The 22,431-nt window shown below is 31.6% G+C and overlaps 3 protein-coding genes across 4 annotated transcripts; 2 read left to right on the top strand and 1 right to left on the bottom strand.

Annotated features, from left to right (window-relative positions):
* Window positions 1–482: 482 nt before the first annotated feature.
* On the top strand, window positions 483–3,309 carry LOC140981869 (uncharacterized). Of its 2 annotated transcripts, none has more exons than XM_073448368.1 (8): window positions 483–805; window positions 1,035–1,128; window positions 1,227–1,352; window positions 1,556–1,714; window positions 1,917–2,035; window positions 2,121–2,312; window positions 2,384–2,474; window positions 2,909–3,309. In XM_073448368.1, exons 1-8 carry the CDS (start codon window positions 651–653, stop codon window positions 2,990–2,992), a joined length of 1,020 nt encoding a protein of 339 aa, XP_073304469.1. In that variant the 5' UTR covers window positions 483–650; the 3' UTR covers window positions 2,993–3,309. The 2 variants fall into 2 exon arrangements, with proteins under 2 accessions (XP_073304469.1, XP_073304470.1); XM_073448369.1 differs by having other exon boundaries at window positions 484–799.
* A 5,336-nt stretch (window positions 3,310–8,645) lies between these two features.
* Window positions 8,646–11,026, bottom strand: LOC140980415 (transcription factor HHO3-like). Its single transcript, XM_073446217.1, has 5 exons — window positions 10,624–11,026; window positions 10,186–10,457; window positions 9,722–10,070; window positions 9,509–9,585; window positions 8,646–9,061 (listed from the first exon to the last, which is right to left on the bottom strand). The coding sequence occupies exons 1-5, from the start codon at window positions 10,769–10,771 to the stop codon at window positions 8,777–8,779; spliced, it is 1,131 nt and encodes a 376-aa protein (XP_073302318.1). The 5' UTR covers window positions 10,772–11,026; the 3' UTR covers window positions 8,646–8,776.
* A 5,851-nt stretch (window positions 11,027–16,877) lies between these two features.
* Window positions 16,878–18,310, top strand: LOC140981861 (zinc finger protein WIP6-like). Its single transcript, XM_073448352.1, has 2 exons — window positions 16,878–17,273; window positions 17,743–18,310. The coding sequence occupies exons 1-2, from the start codon at window positions 16,878–16,880 to the stop codon at window positions 18,202–18,204; spliced, it is 858 nt and encodes a 285-aa protein (XP_073304453.1). The 3' UTR covers window positions 18,205–18,310.
* The last annotated feature ends 4,121 nt before the right edge of the window (window positions 18,311–22,431 follow it).

Genomic DNA, 22,431 nt, shown 5'->3' with positions numbered 1-22,431 from the left:
GTATTCGTTGATATTTAACATGAAAGAACGACAAAACCGTTGAAGCTCCGGGGTCTCCGTCATACTAGTATTGATGTAACTCAAATCTTCTTAAGCAGAGTGACTGTTTGCACCCAAACAAAAAAAAAGCCTCTGGTTTGAACACATTTTGTTGTGCTCTCATCCCTTATCAATTTTATACTCGATCCAGTAAATTGCCCGACCTATCTCACCTGATTTACTCGAATCATATCAGTTATTATTACTATTTATTGTAGGTAAATATAAAATAAAAAAGTTGAGTTATTTTTCAAAATCTTTTGATGATGAATTATTTTGGAAAAAAATTGCTTCCCCTCATTAAAAGTCTAGCTTCTTCTCTATCTATATACGTATACGTCATAAAGAATATCTCATACTCGTTTCTGTAATATTTCTAATGTTTTTGTTTAATATGAACATGTTCAGACAAGTAAGCTTTGACCTCGAAACTGTGAGAGTATCATGATTTGGGTTGAATACGTTGCCATTAGGCACCGTCCGAACCACTCATTTTAAGAATATCAAGAAACTGTTTCAGAAAATTGAATCGACACTTCACATAGCACCCACCTCAATAAACCACCGATGTACTATTGTTGATCTTGTATCTTCAGTCCCCACGATCAATTATGGCTTCTCGGAGCAATTTCTTCCAACACTCTTCCATTAAACCATGTACTTGGAGACCGAAAACCCCAGTGCTAAAAACCCATTTCGCCTTTCTTCAGGAAACTCCATTTTTAATCTATTCTAATGAATTCAAGCTCTCAGCTAACAGGTTGGGGTATGCTTCATATTAGTGATATCTAGCAGTGTGGTTTTTTTTTCCCCAGTAAATTTCAGTTGAGAATCGCTATCCTACCTAACAGTTGATTCCATTGGAGCTGATTCTGTTTTGCATTTTGTTTAATTTATGTCTCTAGTTTTATGGGATTGTGTCATTTTTGGGCATTGCCCTTGGAGGAAGTATTTATTCGCAAGTATATTTTGGTTTTTTTGTAATTTTTTGACAGGTTAAGTAAGAAAGTTGCTGCTGTGGTATCAGAAGAAAAAGAGGCGGAGACGAGTGATTCTGGAACTGATGTTTTCAAGCTCACTTATTTAGAGGTGTCTTTGTAATTTCTTGATTTGGGCTCTGTTTTTCTGTTGAGTTTTTGAGAATTGTTGTCGAAAATTTGATAATTTTAAATTTTCTTTTGGAATAGGGGAATAGTTGGTTGTGGGAAGTTGGAGGGGTGAAAATATTGGTTGATCCAGTCTTGGTGGGGAACTTGGATTTCGGAATTCCTTGGCTTTATGATGCTGCTAAAAAGCTTCTCAAGAATTTCATGGTATAATTTATTTGATTATTGAATCAATATTTTGAGCACAATTTTTTGTTTTGTTTTGATCTTGGAAATTTGAATAAATGGAACGATTCAATGTATTTTGTGAAAGAAGTGACTGTCCTTACTCAACTCTAGGTAGGTATTCACCTAAATTTATCATATTGTGTGTGCTGTGATGTAAAGGATGTGTGATCAAATCAGTGCAGCTTGATGATCTTCCAGAAATCAATTGCTTACTAATTACACAAAGCCTTGATGACCATTGCCACATGAAAACTCTAAAGCCTCTTTCTCAAAAGTTACCGAATCTCAGAGTAATTGCGACTCCGAATGCGAAGGCTCTATTGGATCCTTTATTTACCAATGTAAGTTATGTTATCAGTCTTTGTTCATTTTCTTTCTTGGTCAAAGTATCTAATCTTATAAGTAATACTTCTAATAATAGTTCAACGTTGTGTTATTGCGGCCATGATTGTCATGAGCCAAAGCTTTAGTTGCTGTATATCCATCCGGCTTCATGTAGAATTAGTACAGGATTCTTACTGGCTTTTTCTTACAAATGTCTAGGTCACATATTTAGAACCAGGTCAGGCCTCTGAAATACAAGTCAATAGTGGTTCTTCAGTCAAGATCCGAGCTACTGCAGGGCCGGTTTTAGGTCCTCCTTGGCAGCGTCCAGAAAACGGGTGGGGGTAGAATATGTGAAGTATCTTCTGTTTCATATTAATGATGCATTCTTACAAATTTTATCCTTTACATATTATACCACAGCTATCTTGTCACCTCTCCTGAAGGCGAGCTGACTCTGTACTATGAACCCCACTGTGTCTATAAAGAGAATTTTGTTGAGAAAGAACGCGCCGACATAGTTATAACCCCTGTTATTAAGCAACTCTTGCCAAGCTTCACTCTGGTTTCAGGACAAGAGGATGCGGTTCGTCTAGCAAAGTTGTTGCATGCCCAGTATGTATCTTTTTATGTTTTTCAATCAATAATTTGCGCTTGGTTATGGAATATTTGAAATTTGCTTATAGGTTTATCGTTCCAATGAAAAACGGTGATCTTGATAGCAAAGGGCTGCTTTCAAGTCTTGTTAAAGCTGAAGGGACCATAGAATCATTCAAGGTATGATTTTACTAGAGTTTGCTCGAAAGCGATATATGTGAATAAAGAGAACACAGATTTTGTAAAGAATCACTGCATGTAGATTAATTCATTTTCTCAGAATGTAACCAATAAGCTCTTCCTGGCATATTTGCCAACACAAACTTTTCGTGCTGATGGTGCATTGGCATCCTGTGGCACGCATGATTGGTAGATCCGAGTTTGCGACAACGATAGCTTGAAACTAAACCATTTTATCTAAACATAGATATTTATATTCAACTTGAATAAAGTGCTCAAATTTTCATTCGCATCCTACAAATTTATGGGTTCATATTATCTGTCGTATTGTACCTCTATCATAAATCCTGCTTTGTATGTCACCGGTGTTAAATGCTCTTGGTTTGAGACAAAATCATCCTCTCAACTTTGTTCCGGGTATAATGACAATGCAGGAGCTCTTGTCGAAAGAGCTACCGGAAGCCAAAGTTCTACAGCCTACACCTGGGAAACCCGTCGAAATTTCAGCACGGCAGTGAACATCCCGACCCCGTAACCTTTAAAAGCTGGCTTTCTCTTGGCGCAGCAACTGGCTTAGATTTTCTTTGGGAAGTTGGATCAAACTTCCGTGCATTAAAGTCTCACTGAATCGTCGTCGTATATTCTTAAATTCGTCATTGCGATACATGTGATATTGTAAGGTTAGGCTTGTAGAATGGTCACAAGTTTATACTCTCTACTTATGTATCAAGTGAAAGAATCGTACTAAGTTCCTTCGATGGACCATGTTCTGGAGTCACTTTTTAAATCGTGTCAAGTTCATATTTTCTTTTAGGCTCAACATATATATACTACACATTTGATCTCTTAGCAAAAAAATATTATGTATATAATAAAATTTATATTTATGAAATTTAATCTCATTTACTAACAATTTTGATTTATAATCAATTTTTTAATTAAATCACCTTACTTTAATTTGTTTACGCTTTAAGTAATTGGCATCCAATTGAAACTCTGCACTACTATTTATTGGGATCAGCCCTTGGGGTTGATCAAATGGTCATATCTATTCTTTCAAGTAGACCACTGCACTGCATCATGTTAAAAAAAAATGACTCATTTATGGTCATTCGATCGACTTTTGAGATATTATCCTAATGATAAAGTCGAACTAACCTTATGTTATATGTTGCCATGTCCTCGTTCTGTCTAATGTTTTTTCCTCTTAATATGAGAACATGGCACATGATGTCTCAGATACATATCCGAGCCACGGTCATGTTTTTGAAGTATTTGACCCAGTAGTTTTTTTTTTTTGAGTTCATGTACATTTTAATTAGGTACACAGATGTATACATATATATAATACCATTAACGGCGTATCTTTATTGTGCGCTGTTAATAGTGCACTGCGAAAAATTATTTTTGTTGTAGTGATATATATTTATATATATGACACGAAGACACACAAACATATATACTCACACATAATTAATTTACAATATGTTGATGGGTCAAATTCTTATCCTATCAGATAAATTTTTATATGTTGTGTATGATTTAGTCATAATATGTCTCTAGATTAGGGTACGAATTTGAGCTAGGGGAACATTGCTGCTGTTGTTTAGTATAAGTTATTGTTTGACTAGAAATATAGAAAAATATCCCTAACTAATTTTAATTTCTATTCAAATAAAAGTTTTAAAACGTGGCTTCCAATTCATTTTCCAACGTGATTTTAGGTACGTATTCAAAGTTGTGTTATCTTGTCAAAAGGAGAATATTTATGCAATTACTGTTTGTTTACAAGAAATTAAATAGAAAGACGTCCATTTATAAACACTAACTATTATATTATATCGAATATACGATGCTAAAAAAGTTTTAGATGCATTCAAAACTTATATTTCAAATAATTTATTTTGATAAATTATTTGAAATATATTTTTAAATATTAAAGTTTTAATACTTGTGTATAACAAGCACACACACACATATATATACATATATATGTATATATACATATATATATGTATATATATATCTATATATATAGCATGAAAGGTGCTCATATTCATGCTTCAAAAAGAGACGTATCTCTTACAAGTGTAGCCAAAATATACTGTCTAAAAGTGCATTCAAAAGCCAAACTTTGTCACGTTCAAACACAAAAAGAAAGCCAAACACATGAAATATAAAAGAAAGTATGTACTGTTGTAAACGAAATACTGCAAATAAATAAATCCGAAAACAAATATCATAAAAAAATAGTAGGATCACCCTTTTGTGACTTTTTCCAAACACTACAGTAGGTAACAACGATACAATCTAAATATTTTAAATCATACAATAAGGCAAATATCATATTTTGACCGGAACAATTATTCTCTCTACAACAACAAAATGGATAAAGTTGTAAAGAAATCGCTCTGCCCATTTCATCCACTCACGCAATGTATTTCTATATAAACTCGCCCATTTTAATTTATTTTCAAGATAATATAAAATCCACTATAATATATTCATTTCAAGATAATATAAAATCCACTATAATATATTCATTTCATGAACTTAAAATGAAATATAATGGTCCCTCACGTTAATTGAAACAGCCCAAATTTCCACAAATACAATTAATTCGATTTCCACTCACAGTATGTGTGTGTATATATGTATGTATATCTTAAATTTATATGTTATATAAATAAAATTCAACCACCACAATATATACATACATATATATATATATATGTATGTATGTATGGATGTATGTATGTGTGTGTGTATCTCATGCTCTATATATATAAATATAGATATGGATAGTGTCAATTGCCATTGGCGTATTTGTACGAAACATTAATAAATTATTTTAAACATCTACTCTATAATGTCGACAGACTGCCGTGAACATATTTAAATATTAGATATATATACCGAGCGAATATCTCCTAAATATCCGTATAATAAGCTGTCCTAAACTTAAATAAAATTTTGTCNTATATAAGTCGGGACCAATTAGCATGTTGACATTGATTTTAGAAGAAAAATATTGGTACAATATTAAATGTTGACTCCAAGAGATAAGCACGGAATATTCATACGCACAAATGTTTGGTGAAAAATGACATTAAAATGGCTTCGTATCCTCAGACAAGCTTAGACGACTGCAAGAGACATATGGCCTTAATTGTGTTCGAAGAGCCATTTTTAGACCGACCCCACATATTCCCAATTTTATTTTATTTTATTTAATTTTTTTATAAAATATAATATTATATAAATACCACAGCATGGCTTGTCTACCATGCACTACGTGTGTGTATGTATATATTCATCCTAGGCTTAACATACACGGCTTGTTGGGATATAAAAAAGATAATTAAATCAAGTAATTAGTGTTTTGGAAAATAAAATTCAATAATATTTATAAAGTTATATACAGATTTTTTTATTATTTTTTTAATCTGAGGACATACTTCACCAATCAAATCATCTCTCATTAATATCACATTACAAATTGTTAATCCATTGATTATTAATCTTAATACAACATGGTATCGAATATCCTTCTCATATTAATTACCACCAGAATATTCTTTGATGGGGGTTGATTCCTCCGCAAAACTAATAAAACGAAGTTCGTATTTTTTTTGTTTATTGGCATTATAAAATCCAATTAATATAGTTTTTTTTTTTTTTTTTTTGTTTCTGCCAATGTCTCAAAATGATTGTGTATCATATTGAAGAATATTATGAAATACTAATGATAAACAAAAATATTCTGAATTTTTATACGGATTTTGGATATACATTAAAATATTTTATTTAATTTGAAAAACGTAAAGTAATTATCCTTTGTTTGATTAAGAACTTGTGTAGGTTAAGGTAAGATCGGTAATTTTGATTAAATATGTTGGTTTCACTATACGAGGAATTTATGTTTGTGATAGAAGGAAGATATTACTGATAAAATTGTTTTTTTTTTTTCCCTCATTTCAAGATTGTATTTTAGTGATTTTGATGAATTTAAAATAAAAAATTAAAGGATAAAAATCTGATTTAAGTTAATTTATTGGATGACATTTAAATGGTTTTTTCCCCATTTCAAACTTGTATTTTATTGGTTTTGATGAATTTGAAATTCCAAAAAATTAAAATGATGTCATTGAATCCAAATCCACCGTACAAACATAATCTTAAAAAATGTAAGACATAAAATTGATTATATGATTTCTAATAAGAGCATTAGCTATTATTTCAAAAGACAAAAGAAAATGGGCATTGATATGTCATTTCAAGTAGTTGAAGCAGTGTGACAAATTTTGCATCCTTAACTAAAAATCAGTTCAAAGTAATATTATTACACAAAATAACTTTTATATTACTTTTATAGTGTTATATATAAGACAATTATAAATGGGGATAAACGATATTATATATTCTGTTTTACAACAAATGTTACACTGGAAATATTGCGAAATCATTTACTTGTTTTTTACATAAACTTAGAAATCGATTTTCAAATAGTGAAATTATTGAGGAATACTAATTGTTTATGTTAGGACTATTGGATATGAGATATATGTTGTTTAACACTTGACACAATACGTAGCTGAATAATATAACACAAATAAACAGCTTAAACTAAAATAATTCAGAACTAATTGTGCACAAGTATGTCCCATTGCAAAATAATTACTAGAAAACACTTTTCAGTTTACAAAAATCAAGCACTAGTGATTTTAATGAAAATCAATTTTCTCAACACTTTGAGAAAACAAACTGCAGTCTAAAACAACTAACACCACTAAAACGTAATCAAGAAAGCAAAAACACGGTGACAAAAATTGGAATAGTAAAACACGATCTTCAACCAACACTTTCATGTGTGTTGTCTGCAGATGTCTCCAATAATCACTGCAACACGTAAAACAACACTCTTCAAATTAGCAACGTCTTTGTGAATTGTTTTTATCTGAAAACCAAGGTGTGCTTAAAATGCAAACAATACACAGCCACCAAAAGTCGAACAACATGAGAGCCTCTTTCCTTAACTTGGTTCTCTTAGGTTTTATCTTCAAAAAAGAAATCTACAAGATATGAACATCAAGAGTTTTATTAGAAGTAAACTCTTTCTAAATCAATAATACCATATCATAAAATCCTTATCATAAATATCCTATCTAGAAAGGCAAAACTGTTAAATCAATATTTTACACAATCTTATCAATAAAGAAATAAATTTAAGGAAAAGATTATTTCAAGCAATAAATTATCTCTAGGAACTCAAGACCAATTTTCTTTTCAAGGACTATTGAAATTTAATGTTTATATTGTAGTAAAATTAAAAAAGATTTGAGTTACATAATTATCACAATAATTGTTCATTACAACAACAATTGAAAGGTGATGTTTATGTTAGTACTGGAACATTAAATTTTTTTAAGTCAACCCCGTTATAATTAGTAATATACTTTTTAATAAGACGAAAAGTATTCAATCTAATAAATAAATTTTTAAAAATAGTTAAATTAGGCAATAAATCTCCGTAACAACGCACATTGCTTGTAGGTTCATTAGACTATGCATAGCTAACTCATTTTCGTTGAGTCGAAAATGCATAGCTAACTCATTTTGTTCGTAAAAATATAAGCTAAAGTTTAAAGGAAATTAATATTTTCAGATCATATATATTTATTTCAAGATTATTTCATTAATGCGACTGAATGAATCAAGTCCAGATTCATCACATGAATCCAATTGCATGTATGTAGACAATAAAAGAGAGAGAGGTTCATCCCTTCATTTGTTAATAATTAATAATATTTCGGTCCTCTCGCATTTTTCGCATAATCATGAAACTTCCTTTGAAAAATGTAAGTTGGTACTATGAAATATTTAATAATGAATGTGAGATTAAATTTTAAATATAATGAGAGAAGCTTTGAGCAAAATTTTTCGAGTAAGTCTCTTGTGAGACAGTCTCACGAATCTTTATCTGTAAGACGGGTCAACCCTACCGATATTTGTAATAAAAAATACTACTCTTAGCAAAAAAAATAATATTTTTCATGAATGAACCAAATAAAAAATTCGACCAACGAAATTTATCCGTAAGATCGTCTCACAAGAGTTTTTGTGAAATTTGTCAGTTGGACAAAACATAGATTAAAAAGAACACAAACAAGGGAAGGATGTCACTATCAAATCCATGCCTCCAAATTATAAGATAATCATAAAATATAATAAACCCAAAATCGCCCCTTTTTCTTTTTTTCTCAATAGTTTCCCATAATCGGAAGATTACACGAGTCGTTATATTACACAAACGTAGAGGAGACGGCCGGGGAATGGAGTTGGGATCCACCTTCACTTTGCTTAGGGGAATCATGAGTTGATGTCCCTTGGAAAGGCTGTGGCACCGAAGCGATCGGGGCGTAGATTCCATTCGTGGTGGTTGCATCACCGGACGTGGCGGCTGTAGCCACTGCAGCAGCATATTCCGGTGGCACCCATATCCCTCCGACCACCACGAATTGAGGCGCTTGAGAGTGGAGGTTGTTTTGCATCATAGGGCTTGGTCTTCTCATGTGCAACCTATATTTCTTCATGACATGTGATGAAAATTTTTAACATGCAGATGATTATAACATAGTCACAGAAAGAAAATGATTCAAACATTTAATTATATATTTTTTTTTTCAAGAATTAAACCAATCTAAAGCCAATATATCAGAACCTTCCAAATATAACTCCTTTGCAATACTATTAATTCAACCAAATTCGAGTTATTTTTCACCAAAAATAATTACTAACTACTAAAGACGCAAATCCCCTCGATCTCTCTTATAAGTGTTATTAATTTGATTTATAATTTTCCAAAAATATAATATTTGTCCCTTGAAATGGTTTGGCACCAACATATTTCTTGATTCTGTGCCTCGTCATAACAATTACAACCCTCGATTAAAATGTAAACATTCCCATGTTCTTGTATCAAAGCAACAATGAAATATTCAGACACCTTCATAAAAGTATGAAAACAAATGAACCTGTAAATGGCTTTTAACCTCATCATTGGTGAGACCATCGACCTTCATCAACTCCCTAATTTGTTTCGGTGTGGCAACTGCATAATAACAATTTCAAGAAAAAAAATTGAAATATTTAATTAAATTAAAATAAACAAAAGTGCATGTTAACATTCTAAATTTATTTTATATATATACACACACACACACACACACACACACACACACACACACCATGCGAGCCACCGAGTTGTTGAAGGGCGTGCTCAAATCTTCTATGTAATTCCGGCAACCAACACCTCCTTCCCTTTCTTTGAGATTCCCCTCCGTTTTTTTCCTTCTTACTCGCACCACCAATTCGGCCGCCGGTGTCCGCCGTAGAACTGGTGGATGCTGGTGGCACCGATCCACTCTTTGGCTCTGCGCCTTGTGTAGGGCGATCGGTTGTAGTTGTAGTGCTGCTATCAATGCCTAATCTTTTCTCTTTCTTAAATGGATTAAATGCACCGCCGCCGTCGCAGCCTCCGTCTCTGCTGCCGCTGTTTCTGTTCACTTCCACGACTGCCACCTTTCTTGGCGAATCCTGAATCCCATAGTTCGGAAAGATCGAATTGTTTTATCCAACTTATATTAACAAAAGCCCACATACCAAAACACACTTAAAATGCCAAAAATGTAATAATCTTCTGTATATTTACCTCTTTGGAAGATGGATCTGGGGTTTCATTCCATAGCTGAACACATCTAAGCCAGTCTGATTTCTTGGTTTCATTACCATTCTGAACATCATCACCACCTCTTTCCTTCTGGTATTCTTGATCTTCTTCAACATCAGAATGAAATGAAGCCCTCTTTAAGGGAATAAACTCTTCAAAAACGGGACTGGATGTCTGCTCCGAACACTCAGATAGCCCACGTAAATTATAATCTGTCGTTGTCCCGGATAACTGCTGTTTGCATGTCTCAATTGCTACAAAGTACCGAAATTCCACATGCACAAATTAATTAAACCGGGAAAATTGCGAACAAGGAAGATAATAAAGTAAATAGCTTAAATTAACCAAAGGGATTCTAAAACTAAAATAATTTCTCGCAGTTCAACGTTTAAATCTGCAAATAGATAGAACCACCCATACCTTGTGTAACAAGGTCAAGACAGAGAGGGAGTTCACGTGGGAAAACTCGAATCTTGCGACGCTCTTCCTCTAAAGCTTGGATATAATCTTGACACTTTTGTATCTTCTCAGGAAAATCACTGTGATTATTAGGGATGCTGATTAACATTTTGGGTTATCCTTCTTTTATGCTATACTATGTTATCCTTAATTTTTGCTTTTGTATTCTTTGTTTAGGCTGATTGACCAAAGAAAAGTGTGAGCTTGTGACAGGGAAATGGGAGGGACAAGGGGATTAAATGGAGGAAAGACAAAGCGTCCTTTGGTTTATTGTTCTCTATTTATTTATTCATTTTCTTAGGTCACATTCCCGGCCAAGCGTTCCCAATGAGAATACTAGCTAGAATAAAGAGATCTAATATAGAAATCATATCACATAGTGGAGTAATTGGCATATGATCTACAAGAACTAATAAAAATCATATCATCAATAATTTAATTTTTTACTAGAAATATTGATTGTAGCGTTTGTTGGATTATATATATAATGTATACTGAGTTGTGCGTCTGTGTTCACGGACTTTCCAGGTAAGTGAATGGAAATTTGGGAAGGTGGGTTTATCTCACTATGAAAAAAAAAAGTGGTATAAATATGTTTATATTATGTTATATTTTATGGAAGTGTAATAAAGATTAGTCAAGAGCTTCTCTCTCGAGCACGCTGGCGCAGATGGTGTAAATCATGAGCCCGATTTGAACTGAAAAAAGCTTGACTAGTGTTCAAGCATACGAGCGCGACCTGGGTGCGTCGAAAGTCGAACCGATCAAGGCAAAAATTACTTAGCTAGTCTCTCTGTCTGACTGTTGATGCTCCATCTGCCTAGCTGTTGGTGCTTCGGCTGCCCCATTGATGACAACCTTTGGTGCTTCGGCTGGCCTCTTGATGGCAACCGTTGGCCTTTCGTATGACTGCTATTAGCATGTATAAATAGAGGATATGCCAAGACTAGAAGACACACCAGCAAACATCCACTTCTCTTGCATTTCTGCCTCCTGTTTCTCTCCTGCGAAAATTACTCTTGTTTCTGCGCATTCTGCTGATAAAGTTCAGGTCTCTTTCGTTCGCCAGCGTAGTGATATGTGATACATCACTACGAATCTGCCTGTTGTATCCTAAGAAACACTTTTGTTTCTGCGCATTCCGCTGATAAAGTTCAGGTCTTTTTCGTTCGCTAGCGTAGTGATATGTGATACATCACTGCGGATCTGCCTGTTGTATCTTGAGAAACAGAAATCCGGTTAAAAAATCGAAGCACATATGGGAGGAGACGAATCTATTTTTAAGGAAATTGTTCATGCTACAGGCCTCGGTTTGGTATTGTTTTACATATACTATGCACATATTATAAACAGTATACTTATTCCAGTTTCTACTTTGTATTCACGACTTTACTTTTTCGATTTTGTTATTAGCATTTTAGTTGATAGCGTTCGCTAAGGATCTTTCGCCCCAGTGACAAGGATGATGCTACAAGACTCTTGTAATTTTGAGTTTTAATTCTACGATTGCATACGTGTGAGATGTTTAGTTAGTTAGTTAGTTTGTTAGGTTAGGTCTACGTACATATCTCACATCCATTGGAAAAAAGACAATCGTATGATCAACTTTTATCTGGTCTATATATATATGTTTTGGACGTAACAATCGTGTATCTTGATGTTGTAAGAAAAATCTCAATTTCAACTAAACAAATGTGCGGTGTGTGTATAAATTCTAGTGAGTATATTCATATATATATATAGAAAGATCAAAGAATCAAGAAGAATTAACGACATTTCTAGCCATAAATTATTTTTGTTTGGTTGGGATAAAACAAGGGGAGCGTGAAACCATCGAGGTCGTGGCGTCGCGTACATGCAGGACAAATCTTTGATCATGAAATTTTTCTGTTGATAGGGTGTCATTATATGTGGNAAGTAAATTTTTTTTGAGACGGTGGAATAATCATATTTATATTTAAATTTAAAAATAATATTTTTAATATAAAATATAATACTTTATTATAAATCGGGTTAGATTAAAAAAAATTTTCATATAATTGATTTGTAAGATGGTTTCACTTAATTGTGTGTATATATTTGTGTGTGTTGTCAACGACGTGACACATTTAAGTATTTCGGATAAGATCAAACGAATGGGCTTCTCTTTATCCATCTCGTCTCTTAAGTCCCTTATTTCTGCCCCTACATGCTTTTTTTTTTTATTTTTGACCTTTTGGTTTTATATACACATTACAATAACAAAGTTTCTTCGGTTCTCTGATTACACAAGTAATAATTATTCGTTTTGTAATAATATGATTTTTTTTTATGTAAATTGGCTTTCGTTTTTATGAGACTTTATAGCGAATGCAAAAACACAATATCACCTTATATAAATAGTTTTTCTATTTTACTGAAAATTATTTAAAATTTTTACTAACATTTTTCATAAAAAACAAAAAAAAATATCCTTTTACGCCCTCAAACTTTATTTTACATTAGAACATACATAGATATAGGTATATAATTCTCCTGAAAATCTTGATATATATATATGATAAAAAAATTAATTAAAATATATTTGATTGAAAGGCTTAATGATAAATCTAGACATAAATACAAAAATACGATATTTTAATAAGAATACAAAGCAGGTTGTCTTGCTGAAGATGGAACCTAATCAAAAGGTTAAAATATTGAAGGGCCAAATGTGCAATTTAAACCCCTTACTTTTTTGAATATTTGCACTTCAAATGGAATATCCTGTTAATGTACCGTTTGGTTCAAATACTTCTAAGTATTAATATAATTAGTCCTATCATATTACTTGTTTTGTGCAAGTATTATTTATCTCGATCAATCAAATTATTAATTATTTATTTCACATCAATTAAATTCGTAATAATTTATCTCACATCAATCAAATCAATAATATAAAATTACGATATTATCTTTAATAAATAATATTATTAATATTCTATTAATATTTTCAAAAAAGACAAAATAGTAATATCATGTTATCTCAAATTTAATCAATCAAATCAATTAAATCAAACAATATATTAACTATCATTTTATATTTATTTTATTATTACAAAATATTACTTATCCTCATATTATATATCTCATATCATGAACCAAACGGTATATAAGGGGATAAAAATTTAAACGAACGGGGACGAATTTTTCTCGAAGCAGCGTGATTCACACGGCCCACTACCACTGCGTGGTATTAGTCTGTCGCCGTTCAAAAAAAAATTGCGTCTTTTCGCGTACTCTAAGGGGCCAAATCTAAAATATAATAATCCCCAAATCCTATCGCCCATGTTGCGTGTATTACACGCACACCATTAGGTCTTTGAATATGTATAACAATTTTTATTTTCATATGAAATTATTAAATTTGAACCAAATTTTATCATATATTTTGATCTAAATGAGGTCAACCTATTTTATTTCTTTTCATTTAATAATTAAATTAAAACTAAAAGTTTGCACTCGTACCTTAGAAAAATAAGAAATAGTCTGAAAAATAATTTTGGTAAAATATTATTTTCAAAATGATTTTTTTTTAAAAAAGGAAACTTTAAACATACAAGAAAAACAAAAGATCAAACAAATATTAAAAATAAAAATGCTAGTAATATGTGATTCAACAATAATGAAACTTATCATATTAAACATACCGTGTATTCAAATCAATTATGTATATATGATAGTTTTAAATATTAAAAAATAATAGATTATTTTGTTAATAAATTGATATTTTTGTAAAAAAATATCAATTTAATTAATATATTTTTCCAACTTCTGCTAACACAAAATCTTTATATTATATTATTCAACGTGAAAGATATTACATAATCTATTCTTGAATCATCTTTTTTTTCCTTTCTCACTTTTTTGTTCTAGGATTTATTTAAATTTTATTTTATGTCTTTCATACATGAATTTATGTTAATTATATTACTATTAATCAAAACTTGAATCTTATGATATTTTTTTAATAAATATAATAAAATATATACAAAAAAATGTGGGCCGAATATGTAGTTTAGAATTAATGTTTTTTTACTATTTTAAGGAGGGTTATTTAGGAGATTAAAAAGATAAATATACATATTCAAAATGGTCTAACAAAGATTATAAAAAATTAAGTGTTTTAGGAAATAAAAGAGTAATATTTCTAATATTTAGAGCTTTCGAAGTTGGAACTAAACCTTGATAAATTTAAAATAGAAAGTGGTGATATATTTTTTAAGGACAAGTCCAATGACTAAAAGATGGGCTTCTAAGCCCGTTATGTTTTGGGCCATAACGTCCATTTATATGACTCATGTTTCATAGAATAAAAAAAAAATAAAAACTTGTGTGAGAAGATCTCACGGGTCGTATTTTGTGAGACAGATCTCTTATTTGGGTCATCCATGTAAAAGTAATAAAAAAATACTTCAAAAAAATAAATTACCACAACATTGTTTTTCAAAGACTCGACAACCTATCTATTCAATGTCTGATCGATGGGTAATTTTAGTGTGACACAGAAAATACCCCATCCATTTTCGAGATTTCGTCGAAGAAGACAGATAATTACTTTTTTTTTTATAAAAAAAAGTATACATAAGTCTCGAAAACATTCGTATTTAATTATAGCACGACCAAATGTTGGTCACAGTGCATGCTTAAAAGGTTCAATCTGGAGTCCATATGTGCACATAGTAATGCTTTATTGAAGTGAACGTTTTGAATTACCTCAAACTGTACATTATGTTGCGTTCGGATCGATTTATTTCAAATCCATATATTTCGATTAGTTTTATTATTTACAATGAAATAATAGATCAAATCTTAAATTAACATCTTACGTTTTTGCACATTAGTAATATCTAGTAAAATGAATTTCAAATGACATCATTATTGGGTGAACTTGAATATATCATAATTAACATGAAATACTATATAAATATGTGCGATGTGAATTTGAAGTTATCTTCTTACTTCTCTATACAATAAAAATACATTTGAAATTCATGGATTTAAAATTAATCAATCTAAGCACAACCTTATATTTTTGTGTTTGCAACGATATGCATATATTATTCTTGATGACAGATTCAACCAAATAGAACAGGCACTTGAGATTCCATACACCAATTAATTGACACTTCCTGGATTAAAATAGGTTAATTGGACCACTTATAATTGGTGGCAAGATTCTGTTTCTTATTAGCTTTTCATGCTGTAAAATCATGCAAGCTAAACAGGTAAACTTCAAAGGATATGATATTTGAGTAGTCCGTCTCACAAATTTTTATATGTGAGACGCGTTAACTCTACCGATATTCACAATAAAAAATAATACTCTTAGTATAAAAAATAATTATTTTTTTATGGATGACCCGAATAAGATACCCGTCTCACAAAATACTATCCACACACACACACACACACACACATATATATATATATATATATATGTATATATATATATAAGGGCTTGAAAGCTGTGGTTTTGGAAAATGATGTTAAAAGGTTTAAGGCCTTGGGAAATGCGGATTGTTGTTTGTGAGGCAAAACATGAACCATTCTATGAACTTAATTAGTTCCCTTTGTTACTTGTCTCCCAATAATCCAAAGGTGACAAAATCCAACTTCTTTAATGTCTCTCATAAATATCTTATCCCAAAGATGAAATTAATTTTTCCAACAAATGAGGCCGGCAAATGGCGGTGTCATAGTTTTTTAATAAAAATAATAATCTATTAATGATTTATAATAAGCAATTAATATAAATTAAAATGTATCAAGTCATATATCATAACTAAAATTCGATTGCTGATTTCCGCTTGATGGTTACGATAATATAGATATGAAAAATAGTTGTCTATATAAAATCGTCGACAAGATTAAGCGATGGGTTCGCCGGGAAGTTTCGGACACAAGATAGAATTGTACCTCGGATAATGAAATTTTGATTCTAATTTCTATTTTTTCAAATATGAATTTATTCATCAAATGGTCCCCAAATCTGATGTTCTATATGGTAGCATTATAAGATGATGATATACATATATATATATATATATATATCACTTAATATTGAAATAAAATGATTTAAATAAAGGGGGTAGACTATAAGATCTACTGCTCAAACCTTGTCTCCCTAGTAAACCCCAACAATATATATTTTGCAAAATTCCAAGAAACAATCCCAACCCACCGCCATATTCACCATGCAAAGTACCCATTCTTTCTCATACATATCTTCCAGTGATCACAGTTTCTGCAACTTGGAACCTGATGAAGAAGGCCAAGATGACTGCTCAACTGTGCTCTCTCTTTGCCCTCCAGGCCAAATACAGCAAAAGCACAACCACAGTTTCAGCAAGTACAAGCAGGGCCAGGATTCCCAAAACCCTAAATGTGAAAATGGTGTGACTGTAGCTCTACATATTGGCCAACCAAGTTCTTCTTCACCAGTAGTTATGGCTGACAGAAGCACTAATGGAACAATGGGTGTTGGTGAACAACAGTACTGGATCCCTACCCCAGCTCAAATCCTTGTTGGCCCTACACAGTTCTCTTGTTCCATATGCTACAAAGCTTTCAACAGATACAACAATATGCAGGTTCTTTAATTTTGCACAGTATTCACTCCATGAGTTTGTGATTATATATATATATAAAAAGACACATTTGTTATGAATTTTCTGTTAATATGCATTCGCACTAATTTTGTTCTTAAGTTCTATTTTTTCATAGTAAATCTTATGATGTTTTTAACGTCGGCTTTCTTGTGAGAACCATGTTTCTCCTTTTTCTTCTGTTTGCTTTTTTAAATATGATTTTAGCTGCGTTGTTTTTCGCCACCCCAACTTGAGTACAAGAGTGTGTTAAAAAAAATGAAAGAAAGAAAGAAAAGAAACAGTTAAATTCGAATTTATAAAAATAATAATCTTTTCTTGGGCAGCTTCTTTAATCTAACACTGACATTCATGTGCTAGTTTTCTGATATGCCAACACTGACATTTATTGATGCTGCTACATAAAAGAGAGTTGGCATCAATAAATTTGGTTTCCTTGTCGTTCATCTCATAGATGCATATGTGGGGGCATGGATCCGAATTCCGAAAGGGCCCCGAATCTCTTCGAGGGACCAAGCCCGCCTCCACATTTCTACGGATACCATGTTACTGCTGCGCTGAGGGCTGCAAGAACAACATAGATCACCCAAGATCAAAGCCATTACAGGACTTCAGAACACTTCAAACGCATTACAAGCGGAAACACGGGACAAAACCTTTCCGCTGCCACAAGTGCGGCAAGCCATTTGCCGTGCGTGGCGACTGGCGAACCCACGAGAAGAATTGTGGGAAATTATGGTTCTGTATATGTGGCTCGGATTTTAAGCATAAGAGGTCCCTTAAAGATCATGTGCGGGCATTTGGTGAAGGCCACGCGGCGCATAGCGAGAATTTGTACCCGTATGATCAGGTTGATGTTGAAGAGTTTGAAGAAGAGGAGGGGGAAGATGATAACGGGGAAGAATTTAGAACTTAAAAATGGAGAATTTTGAGGAATGTGCTGATCTTTTAAAAAACCAATGACCCTTTAGTTAATGCGTTGGTTTTCTTCACTTAGTTATTTGAATTGATCGGTGACTAGATTTCGCTTGTCTTCTTCAACAGAAATTATGTTGAGTGTGCTTTGCCACAGATTGTGCAATGAACCTTTAAACGCGGACTAAGACAAGGTAATGATACTATAATAATATAGAGGCGATTTTAACCTCCATTTAAGGATGTCTCATAATTTTTTTTTAATTGGATAATGATTATCAATAATTGCCATAATCATTCTTCGAATTTGCTATCTTTATTTTTATTATATATAATTGGATGCCAAAAACTCTCCATTTAATACCGTTTTATCCCTTTTGAGCTGCTAAAATGATAAGGAAAAATTGGCCTTGTGCTTCATATATGCGAAAATTGAAAGTGTTTTGTTTAACATCATGGTAAGGATTGTTTGTATCAGATATAAGTGTCGTCTCCTATGTTGTAACAGCCGGTGACAACATGAAATAGAATACTATAACACATAAATAAATAAACTTTAATTAAAAGTAACACATAGATAATTATACACAAATGAACACACTTGTGCAATGCTACGGAAAAATAATCATTAAAAAAGAAATATAATTTACAAAACCAATATCAGTGAATAAACGAAAAAATATATTCCTTAACAAGTCGATGAAGTAATTGCATATTAAAATATCAATAACAAAAATAACCAATACAAAAGAATGCAAATCTGTGTGACCAAAATTCGGAGCAACAAAACAATTATTCAATTAACACTTTGTACGAGTGTTGTCTTCAAATATCACCAACACATCACGGCAACACAGTGAAACAACGATGCTTCGTCTTTGCGAGTTCTTCAGAAAATTCTCTTTTTGTTCTATCGTATCTCACGTCTATCTATTTTGTGCAGCAATTATCTTTCAATATATAGAGAATTGTGTTGATCTTCAATAGATTCCTACAAGATAAGGAAACTAGTCTTTATTTATGAAACAAATTATTTTATACATTGCAAAATCTTATCGAAAAGGAAAAATAATTTTAAGGAATTGTGTCTTGCGCATCTTCATCAATGCAACCTAATACTATTATATTTTAATATTCAAGCTCCAAATCTACTTCTATTTAGCTCATTCAAAAATTTCGGCCACATGAATTTCAGACAGAAATGATATTACTGGAGTCCATAATATCCATTAGGTTTGCCCTTTGATCAAAATTTTTATTTGGATTGAGGAATTTGATTTGAGTAGGGATTTGATAGATGAATTTCAATTGATACTAATTTTGTGTGTGTGTAAAATACACCACAAATACGTTCAAAATTATATTACTGGATATAGAAGGAATTTACAAATTTTCCATCCATATAAGTCAAAGAATTTGAAACTAATGAATTTTAAATCAATCATCTCAAATTTATCGATCTAACCAAAATTTTAGATCAACTCGCGAGAGAGTGGAAAAATAGTACGGAAAGACGTGGTTGTGTGCATTAATGCGGAGATAAATGAATAGAAGACAGAGAGTAGCTTAGTTTTGGTTAAGGAAATTCAGCACAGCAAGAAAAAAAAGTGGCAGACATTATTTCTCAACTTTGTACTGTGCTGCAGTCTCGGAATATATCTACTGTTCTAATGTTTTGTATTTTGGAAACGTATTAATAATCACTTTGTTAAGATAATTTATAGAGGCAGTGATAAGAAATATTTAGAAAAAGCAAAAGATTCCACACATGCAAAATAGATGACTTGATACTACCTAATTAATTATCATGGTGATATATTTTATAATCCATACATGTATCTTTTGCGACAATATTATTATATCTGTGATTACGAGAACGAGAAAATTATATTTTTGATATAGTAATTTGCACTTTTTAAAATTTTTGGTTTTGTTATTGATTATTAGTTCACTGTCTTACTAGTCCACTGAGTTGTACTTTTTCAAACATGCTTAATCACCCATCCCTTCCGCAGTTTTAATGCTAAAAAAGAAAAAAATTAAACATACAAATTAACTCCTAATATAAATTTCATGAAAAAAGAGAGAAAGATACAGTGTGAGGAGGGTGAAACAGCCTCTGAGCTAGCTAGTTTTGACTTGGACTGCTAATGGAGACCACAAGATCAGTCAGAAGGTAACATTGGACCACTGCAAGTTTCTGTTTTAGGGTTTCACCCAAAGCATCACTTTTTTTTACTATTTCAGGTCAACAAATTAAACACACACATACTCCACACGCACAGTTTTTACCTTGTAATAACACCACCTCCATTTTTATATACAGTGTCACCGTCACTTCAAGCCCCTTATTTGGGACTCTCTTTTCACTTTGTTTCCTTCTGATCCCTCACTTCTCTGTCTTGTGTTTGTACAATTTGATTGCATGCGCATGCATGCATATGACTTTACATTTGGCTTTTTCCGTCCATGCGTGTATATATATATATATCTATGTATAATGTGTACTCATATTTAGCTATATATATATATATATATATGTGTGTGTGTGTGTGTGTGTGTGTGTGTATATGTATGTATGTATGTATCTTGTCGCAGATAATTATTTCTTGATTGATGAATAGAAATGGGTGGGGAAATATTTTCGAATCTGGGCTTTATCAGACACCTTAGATAGACAATTGGTGTGGATGGGTTTAGGTTTCAGAAGGAGAAGACCAAAGAAACACGAAGAAAATAGGGGAAATTGGTTAAATACCTCGGTCAAAATTTTTTTATTTTTTTTTTAATAAAATGACTTTTTCAAATGTACTTGAGAATATCATTTTCTTAAAAATTAAAGGTTGACCGAAGTTAAAAAATGAAATATTCCGAAGAAAATATATATAGCTAGCTAGCTCCTTTGGTCGGAACCGTGATGTGTGATATATAAATTAAATTAAATTTAACATGATCCTTTTCTATTTTTTTGAAAATATATTATAATATACATGAATAAAAATATATTTACATGTTTATTTTAGCCATATTAAATAAAATTTATGTGGTTGAAAATTGACTGGGTATTGTATAATTCTTTAAACAGAATTTTTATTAGTTTATAAAGATTTAATTGTAACTTTATTAATTTAAGATTATATAATAAACTTTGTTGCGTGTAAGCAATACATATATTCTTATAATTTGTAGGTGTGGGACTTGTACGTGCGCCGATGCGCATGAAATCAAATTGATACAATTAATTAAATGATAAATTCTAGAATAAAAATAAAGAAATAATTAGCATGGAAGAAATGTGTCAAAGGCAAAATTAATATAATTTTGGAATTAAAAAAAGAAGTAAAATTAAATATAAACTGATAGGATTTTGGATATGAAACTATTTTTATTGGTTTTATAGATAATTTTCAGGGTATTAAATTCAACCATATTCTTTGATTTACACACTAAATTTGATTTAGGAGTACTGATCTTTGAAATTAGCAAGACACAGAAAGAAAATAGTACTAACATCGTTGACTGAATCTACTTATTTTTCATAAGCTATGTTTGAATTGACTAATGTGATTTAGGAAAAGATTCGCTGAATGAATTTAGAAAGACACTCGTCTTTTGTGTACGTATTTGAAATCGACCACAATTAATCTTGAAATTACTTAGAAATTTCACTTGGATTTCTTTCTTTGCAACCCAAGGGATCCATTAGTTATTCTCCCGGTTCAACACGAATATTGTAGGGCATATGTTGGCTCGCCATGCATGTAGTGATGGCCATGCGTGGCTTTGTTTGGGAGGGAGATCACCCTCGTTTTATTACCCCTTTTGCACAGACAATTGCTTCGGTTAATAATTAATATATTTGTTCCTTTAACAAAAATAAATAATAATAATAATAATAATAATAAGGCATTTATTTTCAATGTTTATGACATTACTATACTGCTTTCACATTTCTTAATTTTTCCAGTATTTTATCTAGTTTGCTGTTAAAATTTCTAGCAACTCTTATTTTGTTTTTATGTTCGTTTTATATTATTTGTGATTGTGTAAACGCAATGATCGTGATAAGAATTTTATCTTTTCTAGTATCATTTTTATTCAACTCTTTCGTTTTAGCTCTTATTTTTTCGGATCAAGATCTTCTGCTGTGAGGGAACCCACAGCAGAGAGTGCTATGCACTATTAGAAAAAAAAACTTATTTTTTTTAAAAAATTGATATTTTTATAT

This window comes from Primulina huaijiensis, chromosome 7, assembly GCF_012295235.1.
Source record: "Primulina huaijiensis isolate GDHJ02 chromosome 7, ASM1229523v2, whole genome shotgun sequence".
NCBI classification, from domain to species: Eukaryota; Viridiplantae; Streptophyta; class Magnoliopsida; order Lamiales; family Gesneriaceae; genus Primulina; species Primulina huaijiensis.
The sequence above is the reverse complement of the archived record's forward strand: the minus strand, read 5'-3'. Positions and strand labels throughout refer to the sequence as shown.

Coding starts and splice junctions, on each gene's coding strand:
- LOC140980415 (XM_073446217.1), bottom strand. CDS start 10,771: ATGTTAATCAGCATCCCTAATAATCACAGTGATTTTCCTGAGAAGATA. Junction 10,458..10,623: donor TCTTGACCTTGTTACACAAG/GTATGGGTGGTT, acceptor GGTACTTTGTAG/CAATTGAGACATGCAAACAG. Junction 10,071..10,185: donor CAGATCCATCTTCCAAAGAG/GTAAATATACAG, acceptor TATGGGATTCAG/GATTCGCCAAGAAAGGTGGC.
- LOC140981869 (XM_073448368.1), top strand. CDS start 651: ATGGCTTCTCGGAGCAATTTCTTCCAACACTCTTCCATTAAACCATGT. Junction 1,353..1,555: donor AGCTTCTCAAGAATTTCATG/GTATAATTTATT, acceptor AAATCAGTGCAG/CTTGATGATCTTCCAGAAAT. Junction 2,313..2,383: donor GCAAAGTTGTTGCATGCCCA/GTATGTATCTTT, acceptor ATTTGCTTATAG/GTTTATCGTTCCAATGAAAA.
- LOC140981861 (XM_073448352.1), top strand. CDS start 16,878: ATGCAAAGTACCCATTCTTTCTCATACATATCTTCCAGTGATCACAGT. Junction 17,274..17,742: donor ACAGATACAACAATATGCAG/GTTCTTTAATTT, acceptor TTCATCTCATAG/ATGCATATGTGGGGGCATGG.